Consider the following 23,359-nt stretch of genomic DNA (forward strand, 5'->3'; position numbering starts at 1 on the left):
AACTTCTCCTAAAGAGAAAACGTCACTGCTTTATTACATCAAGCAATATGCATTTAATTTTCGCAGTTTGCACACCACTCCACCCTGCACACGCTGCTGAACTTCAGTCCTTGGGGACTGTAAACAGAAGTCAGCTCCAGGAACCGGCCAGGTTCTCCAGTGTTAACTATGTTCGTTAATGGAAAAAAAGGGGGGCAATTCGGAGAGGAGGAACGATCAACCCCCAGTAAAAGGAACAGACTTGAAAACATAAAGCAGTAACGTCTGTGTCCTCCTAAATCCCTTTCAAAACAACAAGACAGCGGTCTGACTCAATTTCCAAAAAAGAACATGTTATTTTGAGTTCCAACGACAATTTGTTCCTGCATCAAAAAGGAAGAAAAACAAGGAGAAAGAGAATGGGGTTTTGGGGGGGGGGGGTGGCGCTGAGCGAATACATTCCCCACACAGATATTTTTGCATTTCTGCTTTGGCTGTTGTTCTCCCTGCCTAGTGTTTTCCTGCTGCCTCCCTGACCTGGCCATCCCTTTGAATTAGGCTGCCTTGTTGGCAGGCAGGCTGAGCCAGGAGAGGCATCTTCCTCTCACCTACCTGTGCTGAGTGCCACAATAGCTCAATGCCCACTGCCATGGTGGAGACATGAGTCAAATTGGAGAAGGCCATGCCAGCTTTGAACAACAGTTGGAGGGGTGGGATCGAAAAAGACCCTTTAGTGGCACAGCATCAGCCTTGCATGTAGAAGCTCCCAGGTTTAATCCCCAGTACATACAAGTTTAGGGCTAGGAATGTCTTCTGTCTGAAATGTTGGGGAGCCACTGCCAGTCAGTGTAGACAGCACTAAGGTACATGAACCAATGATCTGGCTCAGTATAGGCAGCTTCCTATGTAACCAATGAGAAATTTAGAGGGACCCAGAGCCCATCTGGGCTTTTCCTATCTTCCACAAATGGTGCCAATTTGCACCAAAGAAAAACAAGAGTTTACATCTCCAAGAGTTTACTTCTACTGTAGACCTTGCATTCAAAACAGAGTATTAAACATGGGTTAGAAAGACTGAAGAGTTTTTCCTGCTCTGGAGAAACAGAGAGAGTACAGTGCCTTTATTAGATAGCCAGGTATGCCATCCCACATCCAAATTAGGTAGGAAATCTAAAGTGCCCTGAGGTCCACATAAAGTGGGCTTTTTTGTATTTGTTAGGAAGATGCTGTAAAAACACACAAGAACTTGGTGTCCTGTTTTTTTCTTTCTCCCTTACTTTTCAAGGTCTATAAACAGTTGCAGTTGCAGACTTCACCCACCCCGTTGCTCTGGGCTATTCCTCCTGGGCGGAATGTTCTCTGAGACTTTCCAGACAGGAATGCAATCTTGGAGGCAAAGAGCTTTGTCACAGCTTCCCAAATGGCACAGGGAAGGAGAGAGAGAGGGGGGCGAAAAGCAAGCCGTTGGCAGCAACAGGTAAACAGCTTCTTGTGCCGCACGGAAGCACACGCAGGAACAACAGGAAGGAGAGCGCCACGGTGGAAAAAATTCTTCCTCTGGGTGGGTGCTGGAGTTAATATGGGACAGCAGCCACTGGCTATCAAGCTGCAAGCCCGCGTCTGCTCCAAGGTAGGGAGGTAGAAAGGATGGATGGAAGGAAGGAAGCTAAGATTCCGGGGAGCTAGACTGCTGACATGGTTACTGCTCTAGGTACTCTACCTATCTCCAACTTTCCTCCAAGAGACAAAAGGTGGTTACACGATTCCCCATTTTATTCTCACAACAACCCTGTGAAGTAGCTTAGGTAAGAGTGTGACTGGCTCAAGGTCAGTCAGTGAACTTCATGCCTGAGTGTGGATTTGAACCCTGGTCTCCTAGATCCAAGCCCAGTACTCAATTATCACTACACCATACTGGTGTTATAAACTTTCTGCAGTGTCTTTACCTGGAGTCTCTCCCACCAGATCTGGCGAATGATCTCACGTCGCTCCGGTACAAGTTTATACTGGATGACTTCTTCCAGCTCCGAAAGCATCTGGCAGGATACCATCGCCTAAAGGAAACAGCCAATCACATTCCATCCCAATCACTGCTGCGCCGGAACAATTCCCAAACAGAGGGTCATCACCCGAGGCCAGGAGCAAAGTACTCACCCCATAGGCACGGCTGTAACTCTCTCCTGCCATAGCTGTCAGCTCAGCATCTAACAGATCTCGGGCTTTGTCAATGCACTGATGGAGGAAAAGAAAGGAAGGGTCTACTAAGGCGATGGAGACATTGAAAAAAAACATAGTACAATAAGCTTAAAGACAAAAAAGACAAAAAACAATGGAGAGGTGAAGAGAGGCTGTTGCACTTCAGTTATGAAGGAAAAAATGACCATGTACATCTAGAACTTTGTTTCCTTCACTCGTTCGAGATAGTTGCGCTTTTTCAAGATCTTGTGGACTGGCCAGGGTCTTTCTTGGGTTGTCCATTATTACTGGCTTCTTTCTATTCCTGCCTGTTGCTCTAGAACAGATACATTGCCCTGCTTTGTACACAGACTCCACTCTTGCATTTCCTTCAAAGTACTGACAGCGACTCCATACGCCCAGGAACATACAAGCTGAGTCAGGCTTGCAGAAGGGCTGTAGCTCAGTAGCAGAGCACCTGTCTTGCATGCAGAATCCTCCACATTTCCAATTCAACGTTCTCAGACCCTCTGCCTGAGACCCTGGAGACACACCAACTATCAAGAGGTGTACTAGCTGAAAAGCTTCCCAGAATGTCATCCAGGATCTGGCCAAGGTGCATCTACAAGGACCAATCCTCGACAGCGGTGGTGGAGAACCTGCGGTCCTCCAGATGCTGCTGGAATACATCTCCCATATTCCCTGATTATTGGCCCTGCCAGCCGAGGCTGATGGGAGCTGGAGTCCCAACAACAACAACTGGATGACCAGAGTCCCACCCTGCTTATGTAATTTATATATTGCATTTTTTTCATGCTGTAAGCTGCCTTGAGCCTGGCTTTAACTATGAAAAGGCGGCACACAAATAAAATGGTGCCTGTATGATGTATGCTTGAAAGCGCACTGCCTACTATGACCTAGGCACATCCCATAATTTTTCTCCATTAGGTTTTGAGGTTCTATGTGTGCCAGAGCTTCCATTTCACATTTTACAGGCTATGCACAAAGAGAAGTCCAAAACATTGGGTGTCTTGCCATATATTATATAATATTTCCTCCAGAGTTTTCCCTCTTCCCCCACCCCCTTCCCAGAATGTGAAAAAGGTTAATTACAGAGGCCTTAGCTCTTTCAAACGCCTGGCTGAATTTTCTTGTGCACATCAATAGAGACAGACAGATTCTGACAGGGCTTATTTGGATTATTTTCTTTCTTTCTTAAAGAGGAATTCATTCTACAACTTCAGCTCTTAATACAGGGTGGGGCAGGATGGATGTAGCCACCCCCCCAAAAAAATAATACAAGATCCCCTCCTAAAATTAACAAAATTTCACATTCACAAAGACAACATAAATTGAATCCTCAACAGAACCATAGGAATATCCATGCAGGATTAGACCAAAGACCAGTTTGCGAATTGCTGCTTGCCTGGATGGCGGGTAAGACTTGCCATATAGGGACACTTTACAAAAGTGCCTGATCAACAGCCATTTGACTCTGTTACAGCATGGTCCTGTGGCACCATAAAGACTGAAGATTTCTTGTGTCCTAGAGCAGCCTCCCACACCTTGGTGCCCTTCAGATGTTTTGAGCTACAACTCCCAGCAACCCCAGCCAGCACAGCATGAATTACCATGGTCAGATCCCAACATGGGCTGCCGAAGGAGGGCCCCCTTGTGTAGGAGGCCCACCAGAGGGCATTTTGCCAGGGGTCCCCTCAAACAGGAGCCTTCCCTGCCATACGGGAAAGCAACACCCAGTTGCTGCTCTTCAAACCACAGCGGGTGATGGCAGAAAGGTTCACAGTGTACCTGCTGAGCCAATGAAAAGAGGTCCTGATGCAAGGCCAGCACAGCCCGATAGAAGGCGCCATCATGGGTATCCCTTGGGATCATACAGGTGTACTCCTCCATGCTATCCCACTGACCTGCAGAGACAGACACAACCTGCATAAGCCGTAAGAGTTGGGAGGCAACCAGCGGGACATGCTCATCTATCCCCTCTAATCTACCTGAAGAAAGGGATTCATCCCTGTACCGGAGGTAGCCAACATTGCACCCTCCAGATGTCCCTGGACCACAACTCCCATCATCCCTGGCAAAAGTCTGTGGCTGTTGGGAGTTGTAGTCGAAAACGTTTGAAGGGGTACGTCTGTGGAGATATAGCTGCCCCATAGCGCCCCTGAAAGAAATGAGCTTAAACCTACTCAATGGAAGAAAATTTGATGACCTCCCTATATCCACTGCAGAACTGCTTCTCCTATGTGGAAAATGCACCCCCAGTGTTCAACAAATCATTTGCCATCCCATGTCTACCTGTGCTGGACACCCTTCTCTGTGAAACAGCATTTTAGAGGGACTGTCTGTTTCAGTGCTTAGATTAGACACTTGGCAAAACTCCCCACCCCACCCCCAATATATATATGTGTGTGTGTGCATGCAGGGAAGAGAAGGACAGTCTTAAGGCTGGGACTTACCTAACCCCCATGCAGCTGCTGCTGCCATTCTTGCCATTTTCGCCTGGGTTTCATCGTTCACTAAGGTCCACTTCTCACAACACTGCTGGTGAAGTTGTCCCCTAGGAAGAAGAAAAAAACAAGGATGCAAAAGTTAGTTTGTTGATAATCCTCTTCCCTGCTTTTATTTAAAATGTGCATTTTATACTGCCTTTCCATAAAGGAAACAGTATTCAGTAATTGTGAAAAAATAAACCCAAAACTGCAGTTTGCTGATGATACTGGAATACTGTTCAAACTCACACAGAAGCCCCATTGAGATCAGTTGGATTTACTGGGTTGTAGCCAGCCAAATTTTACTCAGAAGACCCATTAAAATTAATTGACCACAGTTAGTCATGTTCATGAATTTGAAAGGGTCTATCCTGTATAGGACTAATGCTGGAGACAACTCACTCCAAGGGAATTGTAATTGTAACCTAAGGTTGTAACCTAAAATAGTGTCATTAAACACCCACCCCCCATGAAAGCAGTCTTTAAATACACACACACACACACACACACACACACTCCAACAAGATATTGTTAAAAGGCAAATAAAACCACATGCAGGAAAGTTGGCAGCTAATGAGCAACAACACTGATTGAAAGTGAAAACTGATCAAAACAGCAGCAACATGAAACAAAATATTTAAGGTTGTCAAAAGGGCTGGAAGGACACAAGAGACTTCACTGGGAGTCTTAAAAGACAATAAAGGCAAGGGTGGCAGGCAGGTGATTCTTAGAAGGAAATCCCACAGGTGGGTGAAACTACACAAATTCTGCTGCAGTACTTTGGCACTGTTTATTTTTTTTAAAGTTGGTATTTAAATTTCCATGGGTCTAACCTATGTAGGACTTAGCTGGATACAGACTCCCTTCAGGTATTTGGGTCTTACGTTGCTCTGTTTAGCATTAGCATTAAGTACTAATGCTATTTCCTCCTCTTTACTGGTTTCATTTGTCAGATTTGTACTCATTTTAATTGAATCTGATGGTTCTTTTAATATGATGTTAGCTGACCTTTAGGCACCAAAGCTGCATTCCACGATGGCTGTGTTCTACCTATAATGTCAGTTGCTAGGAACTGCAAGTGGGGAGACTGCTCTTGTGCTCAAATCCTGTTTCCAGGCTCTCCAGAGGCATCTGGTTTGCCCCCATGAGAACCAAATGCGGGACTAGAATGTGCCAATGACCTGATTCAGCTGCCAGAGCTTCTTTTGTTCTTAAACGTTGCGTATTCATCTGAAGACTTGGTAAAGCCAATGCAGCCATATCTTCTCACTCCCCACAAAGTCACCTGGCTCCCCCCTCCCCGTTCTGCCACCCTAGCCACTCAGGATGCAAAAAGATGGGAACATCAGGTACAGGTTGTGCTGCTTCAGGTAATTCTGTGCAGCCCCCTTGGTCTGTGGAGTGACTTCAATCGACAGGCATCTTCCCCTCCCCTCTCCCACTCCCCTTGTGCCATCAACCTGGGTTCACGTCAGGACCCATCGAAACAGAGAGGCTCAATGACATGAGGCGTGCAGCCATTTAGGCAGGACTGGCTTGGATTTTCTGAACCCTCCAGGTTGAACTGCACAGTACGTTATGCAGGTTCTGTCTTTTCCAATTAGGCTCCCAAAAAAGCACATTCCCTTTCTCTCTCATACACACATATGCACACTGAGTGTGCATGCTGCAGATCCCTGCTAGGAATGAAGACTCCTCACTTCACAAAGGGTCTTGATCCACGCAAGCCTGCAAAAAGCAAACTACCCACATCTCCCCCCCTTCTTTGGAAGGGAAGTCATTTTGCAAACTCTTATATGAGCTAATGGGCAGGTACCTTATTTTAACATACTCCGACTTTCCAGCAAAATTTTTCGAAGTAGTTTAAAGAAGGAGAGGGGGAATCAAAATATATATTTCTAAGTCATTAATTAGAACCATGGAAAGGGTTGTAACTCAGTGGAAGAGCACATGCTTCGCATACCAAATGTCTGTTTTTATTTCCCATAGGAGTTTAGGAAGCTGGCTTATTCTGAGGCGGACAACTGGGTCCCTCTAGCTCAGAACTGCCTACTCTGACTGGCAGTAGCTCTCCAGGCCTTTCGACAGATGTCTCCTGCAGCTCTGCCTGGAGATACCTGAGGATTGAACATGGGACCTTCTGCACGCCAAGCAGATGTTCACCAACTGAGCATGGTTCTGAATAAAGTTAGATTAATAGGAAGCTGCCTTGTACCAAATCAGATAATTGGTCCGCTTAGCTCAGCTTTGTCTATGCTGACTGGCAGCAGCTCTCCAGGCTTCTGACAGAGGACAAATACCACTCCTACCTGGAGACACCATGGATGGCCTTTAGCATGCTAATAAGATGCTCTTTATTTATGTATTATTGCATCTATAACTGACTTTCCCCTTACATTGATCAAAGTGCCATACACAGGTTACCCCTTCTTCATATTATCCTCACAATAACCCTGTGAGGTAGGCTAGTTTGAGAGACAGCCCCCCAATGTGCATCTGCAAGTAGGGATTTTAACACAGCTCCTTTTAACACACTCTTAACCACATCACACTGGTTCTTCTTACCATTCCCCCAGGGCTTCCAGGCAGCGCATGCGCCCCAGCATCAGTTCTGGGTCATCCTTGTTTGTATCCATCTTTTTGTCATAGGCCACCAGAGCATCTTCCCATTCGTGCAGTTTCTCATACCAGGTTGCTTGAATTTCCTATAAAAGTGGGGAAGAGGCGGGAAGAGAAGGTTAACAAAATAGCAAATTTTAGTGTGGGAAAGTGGCAGGAGTAAAGAAGAAGACCCAAGAGAAGCAAGTCTCTTATGCTTTCATGTCCCATCTCACAATAGGTCTATAGTTATGCCATTAGCATTATGGGAGGGAATGCTTTGTGTAAGCAGCAGTGGGAAGATGTTTGCAGAAAGGAGGGGGGGAAATAAAAACCTAGGAGTTGTATCCAATGCTATTCTGCCTCAAAGTAGGCCCACTGAAGTGAATGGACATGACTACCTTGGATTCATTAATTTCAATAGGTCTACTCTTTTTAAAATGTTGTTATATATTTATTTTTAATAAGACACGACATACAACAACAGATGCCCAAAAAGTAAAGGGGGTACCTAGAACTGAACATGGCAGAATAAATATCCATACCAAAATCAAGTATAACAGGCCACTATTACAAGGTTCCAACTAACACAAATTAGTTTACATTACCCTGCACCAGTCAATCTACTCTGAGCAGGGTTCAGTTGGATATAAAGGTAAAGGTAAAAGGTAAAGGACCCCTGGACGGTTAAGTCCAGTCAAAGATTACAGTGGTGCCCCGCAAGACGAACGCCTCGCAAGACAAAAAACCCGCTAGACGAAAGGGTTTTTCCGTTTTGGAGGCGCTTCGCAAAACGAATTTCCCTATGGGGTTGCTTCACAAGACGAAAAAATCTTGCGTCCCCTGGAGTTTTTTTTTTGCTTTTTTTGCCCTTTTCCTAAACCGCTAAGCCGCTTATCAGCTGTTCTGCTGATAAGTGGCTTAACAGCTGATCGCTGGAAGCCGCTTGACAGCTCTAGCACTAATCCGCTAAGCTGTCAATGGGCTTGCTTCGCAAGACGAAAAAACCGCTAGACGAAGAGAATCGCGGAACGGATTAATTTTGTCTAGCGAGGCACCACTGTATGGGGTTGTGGCGCTCATCTCGTTTTCAGGCCAAGGGGGCCAAGCGTTTGTCCACAGACAGCTTTCTGGGTCATGTGGCCAGCATGATTAAACTGCTACTGGCGCAATGGAACACTGTGACGGAAACCAGAGTGCATGGAATTGCCATTTACCTTCCCGCCGTGGTGGTACCTATTTATCTACTTGCACTGGTATGCTTTGGAACTGCTAGGTTGGCAGGAGCTGGGACAGAGTAAACGGAGCTCACTCGTCACAAGGATTCAAACTGCCGACCTTCTGATCGGCAAGCCCAAAAGGCTCAGTCGTTTAGACCACAGCGCCACCCACGCCCTTACTCAGTTGGATATAGCCCTAGGTAAATGGATGAAAAATAAAGGGATGAATAATAATCAGACCATTGGTCCATCTAGGCCAGTATGACGTGAGAAAGGGCAGCTGTGTGCCTGTGTGTGTCTGTTTGTGTGTGTGTGTGTGTTTCCACGTGAGAGTCACTGCTGGCACGTGGCCCCCAGAAGGCTAGCGAAAGATGAATGTGGCTCTTGGCTCCCTCCCCTTAAAATCTAGCCTTCCTTTTGAGCATCAGCAAACACCACTGGGAGACCCAAGGACAGAAGTAGAGCCTCCCTTGCAACCACTGATGGCTGGTGCCCATTGCGGGCAGTAGGGCAGAAGGCACAGACACCAGCAGGTGGGGAAGCCAGAGCCAATGGCAGGCAGAGTCAATTCATTCTAGTTTTGCCCACCCCCTTCTCCTGCCTGCTGAGTCCTGCAAGGGCAACACTGAGACTAAGGAAGAGGAGGAAGCTGACAGGCAGGGCTGGATGTAAATAAGAAGGCAGGCAGGTGGAGGCTGGCTGAGGTTGGTGGGGCAACATCCCCTTTGCCCTAACAGAGCTAGCCTCCACTGCCTGCTGTGCCATCAGCTCCAAGTCTAAGTAGCATCAACACATAAACAAGAGCAGCAGGGGATGAAGTTTGGAACAGCCCAGCAGGCAGACAGCCTACAAGCATGTGGGGCATTGTACAGCAGCAAGGGAAAGGATACTAAGGCCTTATTACTGGCCTTAGCAGTCCAGATTTTCTGAAGGTGAGCGGTAAAAAAGAACAGAAGTGCCGACCAACGACAGTTTTCAAATTCCCAACACTTTCACCAGCCTCTCATTTCTTTAAGTATTTTCATTTTCAAGGGATTAAAAGGGGGGGGGAGAAGGGGAGGAGACAAGCTACCACTTGGATTTCTTTGGGATTTTTTTTGCTTCCCGCAACCCCCTCCTGCCCACCCGCCCCAACATGGGCTCTAGGCCAATGTTCTTTTCTGCTCAGCCCTTGGCAGTTCTTGCCGCGACGTTATGCCAAGCAGTGGATTCTTTGAGGGCCCTGCAGGCAGGATAAAGCTGCACACACACACAACACATGCCACACTTCAGTGCCCCTCCACGTGAGACGTTGCAGGTCTGGCCTCTGGGGCTCCACAGGCAGATCATTTCAAAACAGGCGAGGATGCAGAGCTTGCTGATGTGATCAGGGGATTATGGGTTCCACTCATAGGCAGATAGAAAGCTGCCTCATACCAAAGTCAGACTATGAATCTGGCTGCACTGACTGGAAGTGGGTCTTCAGCATTTCAGGCAATGGTCTCCCCCAGCCCTATCTGAAGATGCTAGGGGACCTTTTGCATGCAAAGCAGATGCTCTAGTCTGAACCCTCCTCTAAAACAGTGGTTCTTAACCTTTTTGGGGTGATAGACCTCGTTGGAAATCTAATGGAAGCTCTCCCCAGAATTTTTTTCCACAAAGACAATTTTCAAAGAAACGGGGTGTGTGTGTGTATGTGTCATATTTTTACATTCTCTAAAGTTCATGGACCCCCAAAGCCTGTGATCCTAGGAATCCAAGGATCACAGGTAAAGAACCTCTGCTCTAAAAGTAAAGTAAGATTCTAGTCCTCAAGGTTACGGATGAAGGGCTAGCATAGGAAGCTGCCTTATACTAAGTTGGGAAAAATAAGTACCTATCGCTCAGTATGGTCTACATGGACTGGTAGCAGCTCTTTCAAATTTCATGCAGGAATCCTTCTCAGTCCTGCCTGGGGATTGAACCTGGATCTTCTGCAAGCTGAACAGATCTTCTACCATGGAGCTGTAGCCCTCTTTCTAAAAATGAAAACAGGGAGATGGGGAATTAAGAGGCTACTCACCAGCTCCCCAAAGTGTTTCATGGCATATTCCAGAACCCCAGCTGCTGCTTCTGGTTGCTGCAGTTTATTGTTAATACTGGAAAGAGGTAAGTGGGAATAAACAGTCATTTAGGGCAGATCCTAGTGTTTTATTTATTTATATTTTGCATTTCCATCTTCCACAAACAATATTTTTTTGGGAACAAGTTCAAACCAAACTAGTATAAATACATTTTAAAACAGCACCATAAACAATCATAAAATGGCAGTTTTCCCACTGCTACCAATCTTCCCCTGCTATATGTGCAATGACAGGAGAATACAGAGCAGCCTTAGTCAACCTGGTACCCTTCATATATGGCTGGACTCCATCTCCCATTAGCCCCAATCAGCATGGTCAATGGTCAGAGATGATGGGAGTTGTAGTCCAGCAATATCGGAAGGGCCACAGTCTCCTCATCCCTGCATTAAAAGATGGCAGGTGTGTGATGGGAGGTAGCATGCAGCAGTAAAGGCAAGTGACAGTCTAGTTCAGGGATGGGAGACCTGTGGCCGTCAGGATGCTGTGGGACTTGAGTTCCTATCAGCCCCAACCAGCATGGTCAATGATCAGGGTTGATGGGAGTTGTAGACCCACAACACCTGGATGGCACAATTGTCATAGTTCAAGTCACATCAGTCATTTATGCAGACAACTGATGCAGTTGCTAATCTGGTACAAAGTGGATACTGAAGATGAGAAGCCATCTGTAAAAAAAGAAGACGACCAGCATTGCCCATTTCGTAGGCAGGATTCTTCCACACACCTTTGCTGTAGTTACTGTTCTCAGCCACCAAGCCTTCCATTCCCCTCAAACAGCTGCTGCTGCCGCCACATGATTTTAGGCTTTGAACAAGATTTAGCAGAGTTGGCAGCAGGGGACTTCAGCTGAGGCTCACATGTCTATTGCATGTCATTGTTTTAATTTCCTCTAGGCTGCGTTCCCTTAAGCTAGGACTTCCTACCCGCGGCCTATTCCTCCTCTTGAACATCCACGTATTCAAGGGCTTTATGGGCATCCAGTCATAACAGGTTTTTATTTTAAAAAAAATATTGGTGGAAGTCCCCCTCCCCGCTCCCTTTAGAAAGACTACTAATCCCTCAAAAGAATTAGAGGTTTTAAGCGCCCTTAAGACAGATCTCATAAGGACTGAAGAAGAAATAAACATTTTATATTAAACAGCTGCCTCTCCCTGCAGTTTGCTACTCTCTTGAAGAAGCATCGACTGTCCCCTTTCTGCAAAGGTGGGGCAGAAACGCCCAGCAAATTTAGGGGGCAGGATCAGGAAGCAAAGCGGCAGCAGTAAAAGTGAATGTCCAATGGATTTTGGACCTCTCAGCTCCTTCATTGGGGAGTTTCAAATACAGAAGTTCAATCTATGTATTATACTGTTTTCTTCTACTGAGAGAGACCAAGAGGCTGAACTTCTGTATATGAAAAGCCTTGATGAAAGGCCTGGACGCATTGGACATTCACTTTTCCTCCTGTCCTTTTGTTTCCAGTTCCCCCAACAGTTGGGAGGCAGCAGCAGTGCTTCTGAATACCAGCTGCTGGTAACCACAGGAGGGGAGAATACTCTTGTGCTTGAATCCTGCTTGTGGGCTTCCCATTTGGGGCATATGGATGGCCACTGTGAGAATAGGATGTTGGACTAGAAGGGCCACTGGCCTGATCCAGTAGGTTCTTCTTAGGTTCTTAGTGGTGAATAAAGGTAAAGGGACCCCTGACCAGTAGGTCCAGTCGTGGCTGACTCTGGGGTTGCGGCGCTCATCTCACTTTATTGGCCGAGGGAGCCGGCATACAGCTTCTGGGTCATGTGGCCAGCATGGCAAACCAGAGCAGCACACAGAAACGCCATTTACCTTCCCGCCGGAGCGGTACCTATTTATCTACTTGTACTCTGACGTCCTTTCAAACTGCTAGGTTGGGCAGGAGCAGGGACCGAGCAATGGGAGCTCACCCCGTTGACCCCGTTGCGGGGATTCGAACTGCCGATCTTCTGATCAGCTCTGTAGTTTAACCCACAGCGCCACCTGTGTCCCTTTAGTGGTGAATAGCTTCACTTTATTTCCCTGGCTGGTGCATTCTTCTCCTCACCCTGCTTTACCCACTCCCCTTACGCTATCTGAGTTCACCAGTTTCTGGTACGGATGGCTGGATGCTCACATTCTTGCAGTTGATGCAGCAAACCAACAAAATAGCAAAGAGTTAACAACTACTGTCACTGAGGCTGATGGGAATTACAGTCCGTGGGGCACCAGTCTGGCAAAGAACCATATGCAAGGATGGAGTCGTCCACAATTCTTGCAATGGAGTCTGTCAAAAAAGAAAACCCACCCCAAAACAAGCCAGCACAAGATGTGCCGATGAGCTTCTCTTTTGGCAATGATTCGAGAACACTGAATTAACATGGTAGAACAGCAACACCTCGTTGTCCTGTCTCCTGTCTGGAGAAAGCATAGGCCAGGCTGGTACCCTCTGAGCCTAGCAGACCTACCCAGCTGAGTCCAGCGCTGCAATCCCAATGAAAGGCTTCAAATTCATGCCGGGTTTTATGGGCTTCTGGAGAAAACCTGGCCGACTTATAAAAGGGCAGGCAACGACACTCTGGCCACACACACTTGCTTTGCGTTATGACTTTCTAGTTTTATAGGGTTGGCTGGGATTTCATGAAGCCTGCTTGATGGCAACCTTTTGCCTATGCACTCCCCTTCATTGTAAGAGCAAATCATAAGTGCTCAGAGTAAGTTTAGCTTTTCTAGGATATTGCACAAGGAAGAGAGAGGACCTTTTTTTAGAGCCCTGCTAATACGTTCCCATTTAGACAAACTGCAGGCAATAGTCAGACAGAACTGCAAATGCCTATCACTCCTCTGGATAATAAGAATGTACAGAACTGTAGCACAGCTCTTAAGAGGAACAGCAAGGAAGTCCTGGCTCAATTTTTTTATCTTAGTCATGAACCTCTTTCTAGAGCATCCTCTCTCAGTCTTTTCAGCACGTGCACACACACATTTACAATATGGGAGATGTTTACATTTACATTGGAATACAGGAAGCATTACATGTCAGTATATTTGTCAATGAAGCCCTGCTCTGGCTTCCCAGGGTCTCAGGCAGGGTTTTGTCTGTCACTTTGTACCTGATACTTCTAACTGGAGTTAGAAGACTGAAACTAGGACCTTCTCCATACAAGGTACGGGGGCACCTTCTCTGAGCTATATCCCTTCACTCAAGATATAGGGTGCTGCCTTATACCAATACAGGCCTCTGGCCCAGCTAGGTCAATCCTGTCAACTCTGACAGACAGCAGGGTCTCTTTCACTACTTGTTACACAATCTTATTTGTGTCAGCGATCTTTTGTGAGAGCCACCACTGAACCACAACTCTTCTCCTAAGCTATTGCCTCATGTACAGTGCTTAAAAACAGACAAGTTCATGGTCTGTTGACAGAATCAAGCCGAGAAGCATACACCAATGGTCTACGTGCCAAACAGGAATTTCTCATCCCTATATTCTGGGACCAACCCATAAGCAGGGATCAGAGCTACTGCAAAATAGCATCCTTTGGTTCTGTCCCTGTCAGGAAGTCCAGAAGCACACCATGCCTCCTGACAGTACTGAACGTCACCAAGAGACTCACAGAACCAACAACGTTAGATCCTGGCGAAGGTCAAGCCCCAAATTATGAGAAGCTATGCAGAGTTGTAAGCACTGGTGTAATAAAACCCTGGTTATCCACCCCCTGCAGCAGGCTGTAAGCTTCCAAATCGCTAGCACCAACATTATCCTTATCGACAAAACAGCAAGCCAGGATTCTCTCACCTCTGAGACAGAAGATGGACTTGGGAGATAAACCTCTGATGTTCTAGGGAGGGAATTAAGGACGCCCATGTCTTTCCTGCTCCTTGAGCAAGAGTGATTCATTGTAGTGCATTGTAAAAGTGATAAATGGCTGTCACAGTCCCATTGGCAGGCAGAAACATCACTCCCTGTGTGTCAGGCAGTTAATTACTTCCAACTTTATCTCTCTTGTCAACACCTACTGACAAATTGGCCATTATCCTTTCCCACCCTCTATCATAATTATGGCTGCTCTGTTGCTGCCACTTTCTAGCACTAACCTCTCTCTCCTTTCCACAGCTTGTCAAAAGGGAGAACGAGACAAGATGTTTTATACTTCAAAACAAAAGGCTGAGCGGGACCACACATATTCTTAAATCTTGGAAGAAGCACAAACGTTTCTTTTTTGAAAAAACACACACATCATTTACACACACATCATTTTCAATTCCCTCTCCTCAAGAGAGCCGAATCCACTTGACAATAATGTTGATCCTTATAATTTATCAGCTTGCAGATGGAGACTCAGATATACAACCTGCTGGGATCTTCTGTTTGAAATACAAACAGGGGCTGTGTAAGAGCATTTTGAAAGAGTTTGTGCTTGTGTGTGCATCCCAGACTTTATACTGGAAAAAAATCAAGACTTGGGGGAAGATGCTGACACCAAGATGAAGAGTCCCTGCCCGCCTGGCCTGGACATTGTCACTTGCTCTGCTCCTGGATCTAATCTTGGGCAGGTGGAATGGGGGGAATAGTGCTCTCAGAGAAAGACAGACAGAAGGAATTCACCACTGACAAGGAGTTGCTGGTTTTCTGGGTAGCCAGAATCTGCATAGCCAGAACTATCTAACTGTGTTATAACAACTGTGATTTTACACACATGAGCTTGTTTTTCCCTTCCTCCCTCCTGTCTCTTTTTCCTCATGTGCTGTGTCTTTGTACTGTGAACCTCGAGAGCAGAGATTATCTATTTAAATCGATGAATAAATAATAAACAAATCAGTTTTGACCATTGGATAATATAACAGGGCTTGAAACTGGGTTGAAATAGAACATTAAGTTAGCCTTTGGGGCCCAGCTAACATCTGGGCAACTTGAGTTCTGCATAATAAAAAAAGGGTTATAAAACTACTTGCACGTTACATATACCAGGGCAGGGGTGGAAAAGTGAATCTGGCTGGTGGGCAATATTCTAATCTCCCTGCCCTCATGGGGCCACTTACCTGTCAAATACCTGGGCTCATAATTACACCAGGTGACCCATTTTTTGCCCGTGCAGATGTCATATATGATGTCTGGTTTAGAGCAGGTAGGTGTGTCTTGGCTCAGATGGTCCCGCAGGCCAAACAGAGCTGTCTGGTGGGCCTAATTGGGCCAGCAGGTCCAAGGTCCCCCACCAAAGACAACAATAATTTCTTCCAAGTATGAAAGATTTGTCACGTGTCTTTGAGTGTGTGTGTGTGTGTGCGCGCGTGTGTGCATGTGTGAAAGCAGCTGTTATTAGTGGCTTATTGACAGATTATGGAAGTTGTTTTATCATCAGTAACTGGAATGTGTGTTTTTGTAAGGAAGAGAGTCACTTAAAACAGATGGAAGTTCTCTTTTGAGGCTGGAAAAGAGCAGGGTCAGATGGGATGCAAAAGAATATAGACTTTCCTAGAAGCTTGTGACTAACTGTTTAGACAACCAGCTTCCAAGAAGAACTGTGACAGCACCTTTAAAAAAACATACATTTTTAAAAGCTCAAGGGTAGCTTTTGCCACCTCCACAGGCAACTGGCAAAACACACTCTGGCCCCAAACCATCAAATTGGACACTCAGGCATCAACTTTTGAAATTCTTTAACATTCTTAAGGAATTACAAGACTTTTCCAGTTACTGTTCAACAAGCGGGAAGCATCAGAGAAAGAGAAAAATATTTTTAAGCTCATGCATATCACCCCAAGGGGCTAATATTCCTCTCAGACAGAACTGCCACATGCTGTTGCTGCGATTCTCAACATTTGTTGGTAAGAAACAGGTGGATGTTTTTCCTCACTGACCGGCTGGCTCTGGAGAAATAATTCTCTCTGCTGATCATCTCAACAGAGCAATCCTAAGAGTGTTTACTCAAGAGGTAAATCCCACTGTGTTTAATATGGTTTATACTCTGCAATTATTTGGTTTAGGGTTGCAGCCTAAGTCCTTGGGACTTTAAAATGGTTTTGGTAGATTGGCTACCAAAAGGTTGAAGTCCACAGAGATGTAGAGGAGGCATGGGGAACCTCAAATTGCATTAACCTGCCATTTTCCCCGACACCTGATGTCTAGAGTTAGGTTTCTCTCTTGCATAGGGCAGCAGGAGGCTGAATAATGTATGTGTCCATTTGGGGGCTGATTCCCCAAAGCCTCAGCTTTTGACATATCAATACCACCATGTGAAGTTTAAGAGTGTATACACCAACCCAGCATTCCCAGTCTCAGGGTTTGTTAATATGAATTTTAGCTTTGTAGCATAGGCCAGTTTTTACACCCCTCCCTCTCTCTATTCTCCATCCAGGCAAGCAAGAGGGACACATTCTAGCCAGGCATAAACATCTGGGGATGGTGAGGGTGCAGCTGAGGAAGGGTTGTAACCTGGGGAAGAGACCAGAGGGCCAAATAGGGAGGCCTGGAGAGCCACATTTGGCTTCTTCACACCCCTGCATAAGGGTTTCATGGCCAATTCAGTTTGCAAGCATGCCCTCTATGCACATTTAACCTAGCATCCCATCTGAAAATTAGGCCCTGCTTAAATGGTCTTCAGAGACAAGTCAGAAAACTGATCAAAGGAGTCACACCAACGATAGCAACGGTCAGACTCCAGAACTTAGTTGGATACAGCCCTGGTGAGGTTTTGGTGTTCCTGCTTGTCTTTCTTGAGGAGCCAGAAGTGGGTAGCATGGCTCAGAGCAGGCACAGATCCAGTTTCAGAAGTGGCATTGAAAAATCAGAAGATAAGAAGCAACTTAGACCAAAATGGGAAAGCCAAGGATGAGCTGGGGATGAGAGTGGGAGCCTCTCAGGTCTTCTATTGTGAGAAAAACATGTCAGACAGAGGAGAGGTGCCAGAGGCTGAAGCTTCAAAGGGCAGAGACGTAGAATCTGTGGTCCTCCAGTTATATCTGGACTGCAACTCCCATCATGCAACTCCCCTGATCACTGGCCATACTGGCTAGAGCTGATGGCAGCTGGAGTCCAACAAAATCTGGAGGACTACAGGTTTGCCATGCCTGATCTAGTGGATAGGCACTGGTCCTTGGGGGCCAGCTACTTAGCCAGTGTCCCCACTTGCTGTACTGAGCTCAGTCTGCAATGCTAGTAGCTGGCACAGTGTGGCTGGAGCTTAAAACCAGTCTTGTGTTTTAAAACATTTGCCCAGTAGCCATGCAGAGAGGAATGAGATCAGTTGGCAGAGGAAGAACAGAGCATAGACACAAGGGGTTTTAACTAATGCTAGTCCTACTCACAGTAGACCCATTGAAGTTAATGGACACAAGCAACTTAGATTCATTTCAATAGGTTCAATGAGTAGGACTTAGTTGGACGCAACCCAAAGCAGGATGGAGGAGAAGCAAACCTCCTTATTCTACACCCAACATAGTAATGCAAAAGACAGACCACATAGTTGCATGCAGAAGGACCCAAGTTCAATCACCAGCATCCAAAGGTGGGGCTGGGAGAGACTCCCTGCCTGAAACCCCAGACAGCTGCTGCCAGTCAGTGTTGATAACACTGAGTTAGATAGGCCAATGGTCTGACACAGCATAAGGCAGACTCCTATGTTTCTAGGGATGGAGCTTTCTGTCAGACTCTAGTAAAGCTAGCAAAATTTATTTCAGGCTTGTAATTTTTGTAGGTTTATTTAAAAGGCTGGTTAAGTTGGCTTGAGAAAGAGACACATACCACATGTGCTTTACAGCAATGGGATACCATTTGTTACTGGAGATTTCCCACCTTGGCCCTGGAATGTCACTCTGCCTGTCCAGCCAAGACCCACAGAACTTTATGCAGCTAAGGCATTGTACAAAATAATCCTAGACAAGGGTTCTCAACTTTTATGGGCACAACGGTATCAGGTGCAACCCCAAGAAACTGTCATAGTCACTACAGGCATGTCACAATTCTCTACTCCCTAGCTGTAAGCCCCTCTACCCTGAAATGGCACCTGTGCTGCAATTTAGGCTAAAGCTATTGGCTAAAGAAGGCTTCCCACTTAATTTCACTGAGAAGACAGGACCCTGATGCCACCAAGGAAGGCCTCTGTGGGCACTTGTGTCATATTGGTGACACACAATCTAAATCATGGGTAAGCAAACTAAGGACTGCGGGCCCGATCAGGTCCAATTGCCTTCTGGATCCGGCCCACGAACTGTTTGGGAATCGCCACGTGGATCGCCAGCGCACACGTTCTTTCCCTCTCCCTCACAAGGTGGTGGCGGCGGCAGCGCCTCCTCCCTCCCTCCTCCTGGCTTCTCCCTGCCCTGCCTAGAGGAGGAAGGGGGCAGGAATTTGTTGGTGCCAGCAGCAGCAGCCAGTGTCTGCTCAAGGCAGCCGCCATTTTAAGCACGCCGCTTATTGTCCCTCTGCTGCCGCCAGCTCCTGCCGCTCGCAAGACACAGGTAAGCAGCCACCAGGGCTCGTGCTGCTCTTGCATCACCCCCCCCCCCAAATACAGTCTGACCCTCCACAAGGTCTGAGACACAGTGGACCAGCCCCCTGCTGAAAAAGTTTGCTGATCCCTGATCTAAATGATAGTCCACCTGCATCCGCACTGGCTATCACCTCTCGAAATAATGAGTATAAAGACTACCAATATGAGAAGTAATTGGGCAACATATAATCAGCTATTAACCAAGGATGATGGGAAATGGAAGCTTAAAAAGTACGAACAAGTGAAGGAGCATGTCTATGACTGGCTACATCACTATCAGGTGAACCAGATGTTTAGTAAAGATATTAAAGAAAGAGGCTATGCAGATAAAGATTCTAAATACCAGACGGAGATAATAAACAATGAAGTGAAAATCATATCGAAAATGTACAGAATGTTGTTAGACTGGAACCTAGGTGATGAGGAAGTCAAATCAGTGATGATCCGCTGGGCAAAGGATATAGGCCATAGTATACAATTCGAGGACTGGGAAAAACTCTGGAAGGATGGGCTAAACTTTACGGCGTGTATAACGATAAAGGAAAATGTCATGAAGATGTTTTATAGGTGGTATTTGACGCCTATGAAATTATCGAAAATGTTTAAGGTGGATAAAAAGTGCTGGAAATGTAAAGATAATGAGGGCTCCTTCTACCATATGTGGTGGGAGTGTGGAAGGGTGAAGCAGTTCTGGGAGAAAATATACACTGAATTAAAGAAGATATTAAAGTACACGTTTATAAAGAAACCAGAAATCTTCCTACTAGGGACATTAGGACAAGAGATAAGAAAGGACGATCATAGACTAGTATACTATGCGGTTACAGCAGCAAGGGTAGTATTAGCCCAGAAGTGGAAACAGCAGGAAACGCCAACGGTGGAGGAGTGGAGGTTTAAGCTGCTGGACTACGCAGAGTTGGATAAATTAACAGGAAAAGTTAGATATTTAAGAGACCAAGTGTTCATCAAGGATTGGGGAAAGTATGTAGATTATCTGGAATGTATTAGTGAAGGACAAACAACGCTAAAGGGATTCAGAGACGCACTGTGAAAGAACAAGAGTTATTGTCTAAAGCAAACAGGAGATAGGAGTAGGCATAATGATAATACAAGTAAAGAAACGTGTAATCTTATTTATCGCTCCGAATGATTTACGGACAAGTTGAAGGAAGTCTTGATAGGGATGGCTAGGTGATACGGTTGATGGGAAAGCAATAATTTAGTGTATTCTTTCTTTCTTTTTCTGTGTACTTATTTTTTTTCTTTTTATGTATTTCTCTTTTTATATGTGTGTGTTAATCTTTATTTTCTTATATGGAAATAACTAATAAAAAGTATCTTGGGAAAAAAAAGATAGTCCACCTGCATCATTAAATTGAGTACACACATTCTAAGAAACACTGGCATAGAAGTGACAAAACAAAACACCTTGCTGAAATCCTAGAAGAGGGATACCAGGGCACGAAGGAGATAAATGCAAAAGGAACAAGGACAACTAAGGGAGGCAACAACTGACACACAGAGGATCACGATCCTCTCCTTGGCCTTCAGTTTGACAAATATGTTTCTCATCACAAGAGGCCCAAATAAGAATTTGCCCCTAGGAACAAGCGAAACCGTGGCTGGGAGGAGACTCAGATGGGATTAGAGAGAGAATGAAAAAGGTCAAGGGTCAGGACTGTGTGGAGAGGGGTCAACGCCCCATGTATTTCTTTAAAAGCAATTCCATTCAAGAAACTTTTGTACAAAATAATCTGCGTCAACATGAGCAAAATGTGGATCTTTCATCCCCGTTGTTTCCGAGTGCAGAAATTTGGTGGCATCTCAGGTCATGGGAGCCAGAGACCACGGGTGCGTGCAAGTGAGCAGTGCTGCTTGGGACAGGAGGATGAAATTCCAGAAATACTTCTCCCTCCCTCCTACAGGGAATATGTGAAGCTATTAGCATGTTGATATCCCGCCTTCCTTCCAACATGGAAGTCAAGGTGGCATGCATGGAGCACCTATAGGCATTCTACTACAGGGGCACCGACCAAACTAAAGACCTTCTTAGTTAGTTAGTTGCAGCATTCCTGGGAACAATAAGCTTTTTTCTTCTTAGCTGGGGGTGCTACAAAATTTGTGGAATGGTTTTACTTTTTCAAAACTGGGCTTTTTTGTGTTTTTGACTGCAGAGGCAACTACTGATCTTGCTTAAGTTCTTTAATGAGAAGGATAGTAATGATCAACAAGATTCCATGAGAGGCAGCTGGCCCGCTTCAACTGATCTTTCTCAGTAAAATGCAGACTTGGAAGAGCACGGATTGCAGCATCTAGGTTTCCCTGGACTAGCTGTGTGCTTTAGACACACCGTATTGGCCTGAATATAAGCTGCACCCGAATGTAAGCCGCACCTTAAAAACTGGAGGGGGAAAAGAAAAGAAAATACCCAAATATAAGCCACACCCTTCCTCACTACTCCTAGCTGCATAAGGGGGGAGGGGGAGAGCCAACCTGTACTGCTGGCACCCTTTCCCCTTCCTCGCTCTCTCTCCCTTCCTTGGGGGAGAGGACGGGGGACTATGCATGGCGTACTCCTGGCACTGATTGTCCCACACTCCTAGCTGCATACTGTAAGATCGTGAATATAAACCACACTTTAACTTTTCACGGTTGGGACCAGGGAGAAGAGTCGGTGGAAGAAGATTGGAAAAAAATTAAAGATTATTTACAGAAATATTGTAAAATTAATGAGCTTTAGAAAAATGGTGGAATGAAGTTATATGGCTTTGGCAGAAATGTTATAAGGAACTAGGTACAGAGAGATTGTTAATGTATTAAAGGGAAAAAACAAGGTTAGAATATGTTAAGATTAATTACAGGACAGAAAACAGAGGAAGATGGAAAGGAATTGCTGAAACAGTTAATTGAAGTGGAATACAAAAAGGGAGGCGTGAGGAAGACAATGAAACAAGTGAATGAAAAGCTTGAAAATATTGGGAGTGTTTTTAATTGTTCTTGTTTTGTTTTGTTAATTCAATGTTTTATGTAGTGTTTTTGTTTCTGTTTTTGTATTGTATTATATTGATTTGTTTAATTCTTTTTCTTTCTTTTTGTAATCTTTAAACTCTTAATAAATATTATTTTTTTAAAAAAAAACTTTTCACGGTTGGAATTTGGGGAAAAAGTGAGGCTTATATTCAGGCCAATACGGTATAATTCACAGAAGTTTATGTGGCAGACTTGAAGGTGCTCCTCAGTAGACTGACCAATGTTGAAAGGGTGGTTCCTTAAAAGGTAGGACCATAGGAAGTTACTTTATATCATAAAACAAAGACTATAATGATATCAAGTCAAGCCAGACCATTGGTCCATCCACTTGAGGATTATCTACACTGACAGGCAGTGGCTCTCCAGGGTTTCAGACATTAAATCTTGGACTTTCTGCATGCAGAGAAGATGCTCTACTTGCTACAGCTCTACCCCACCCCTTTTAAGAGAACACCACCCACCAAAAAGGAAAAAAACAAAAAAGCAAAGGAAATAAACTGATCCAGGAAGACCTAAAAAAAAAAAAAAAAAATCTGCTGGAGGTTTTGTGTTTTATTTATATCAGGTTTCATCCATGCATGAGCCACTTCATGCAGAAATGCAATTGCAGAACAAGAATCTGGCTCCATGGCAGTGGTTGAGATGACAGCATAAGAACAAAAAGCAGACATGCTGGATCAGGCCAAAAGGGGACCATCTAGTTCATCATCTTATTGTCACAGATTGTCATCAGATGCCCCAATGGGAAGTCCGCAAGCAAGACCTAAATGCAATAGCAACTCTCTGTACTTGCGATTCCCAGCAAAGTATTGAAAGGTTCGCTGCTTTTGACAGTGGAGGGACAACCCCGGTTTATCCTTGACTGTTTCCAATTCTAAAGAGTTGTAAACACATTACCACAGCTAGTCTGTCTGTATTAGGTATCTGGGAGCTAAAAGAGATGCACTGAATCCCCTTTGGACATGTCTCTGCCAGCAGAGTAGTTTCCACCCTGGGGTCCCCCTTCTCACTTTGTCTGAGATACTATGATGTGAGCAACTGTACCTATCAGTGTTCAGATCTCCCATAGTTCTAATCTATGTGCATTTTGCAACCGGGAATTTCTTTAGCGTGAGCAGTTTCTGAGCTCTGGGTGCAGTGCTGCGCGTAAGATTTCAGATTAAAGCTGCAAAGTGGAAAGAAAGGACCTTTTTCTGCCTCCCCACTTCCAGCTACTCTCTAAAGACTGGAGAAGAGACCCTCTTAAGAATATTAGGGGGGTGGGCAGGGG

General features: G+C 45.4%; 1 protein-coding gene across 4 annotated transcripts in view; it reads right to left on the reverse strand.

Moving 5' to 3' along the window:
- MTOR (mechanistic target of rapamycin kinase) overlaps window positions 1–23,359 on the reverse strand; it is a 99,879-nt gene that overhangs the window by 22,684 nt on the left and 53,836 nt on the right. For all 4 annotated transcript variants that reach the window (XM_083750044.1, XM_083750042.1, XM_083750043.1 and 1 more), the window contains 6 exons: window positions 10,521–10,596; window positions 7,227–7,366; window positions 4,629–4,729; window positions 3,964–4,079; window positions 2,134–2,211; window positions 1,926–2,033 (listed from right to left, as the gene is read on the reverse strand). In XM_083750044.1, the coding sequence (XP_083606170.1) occupies window positions 1,926–2,033; window positions 2,134–2,211; window positions 3,964–4,079; window positions 4,629–4,729; window positions 7,227–7,366; window positions 10,521–10,596 (619 nt within the window). The remainder of the gene's footprint in view (window positions 1–1,925; window positions 2,034–2,133; window positions 2,212–3,963; window positions 4,080–4,628; window positions 4,730–7,226; window positions 7,367–10,520; window positions 10,597–23,359) is intronic.

This window comes from Podarcis gaigeae (assembly GCF_964106915.1).
Source record: "Podarcis gaigeae genome assembly, chromosome: 8".
NCBI classification, from domain to species: Eukaryota; Metazoa; Chordata; class Lepidosauria; order Squamata; family Lacertidae; genus Podarcis; species Podarcis gaigeae.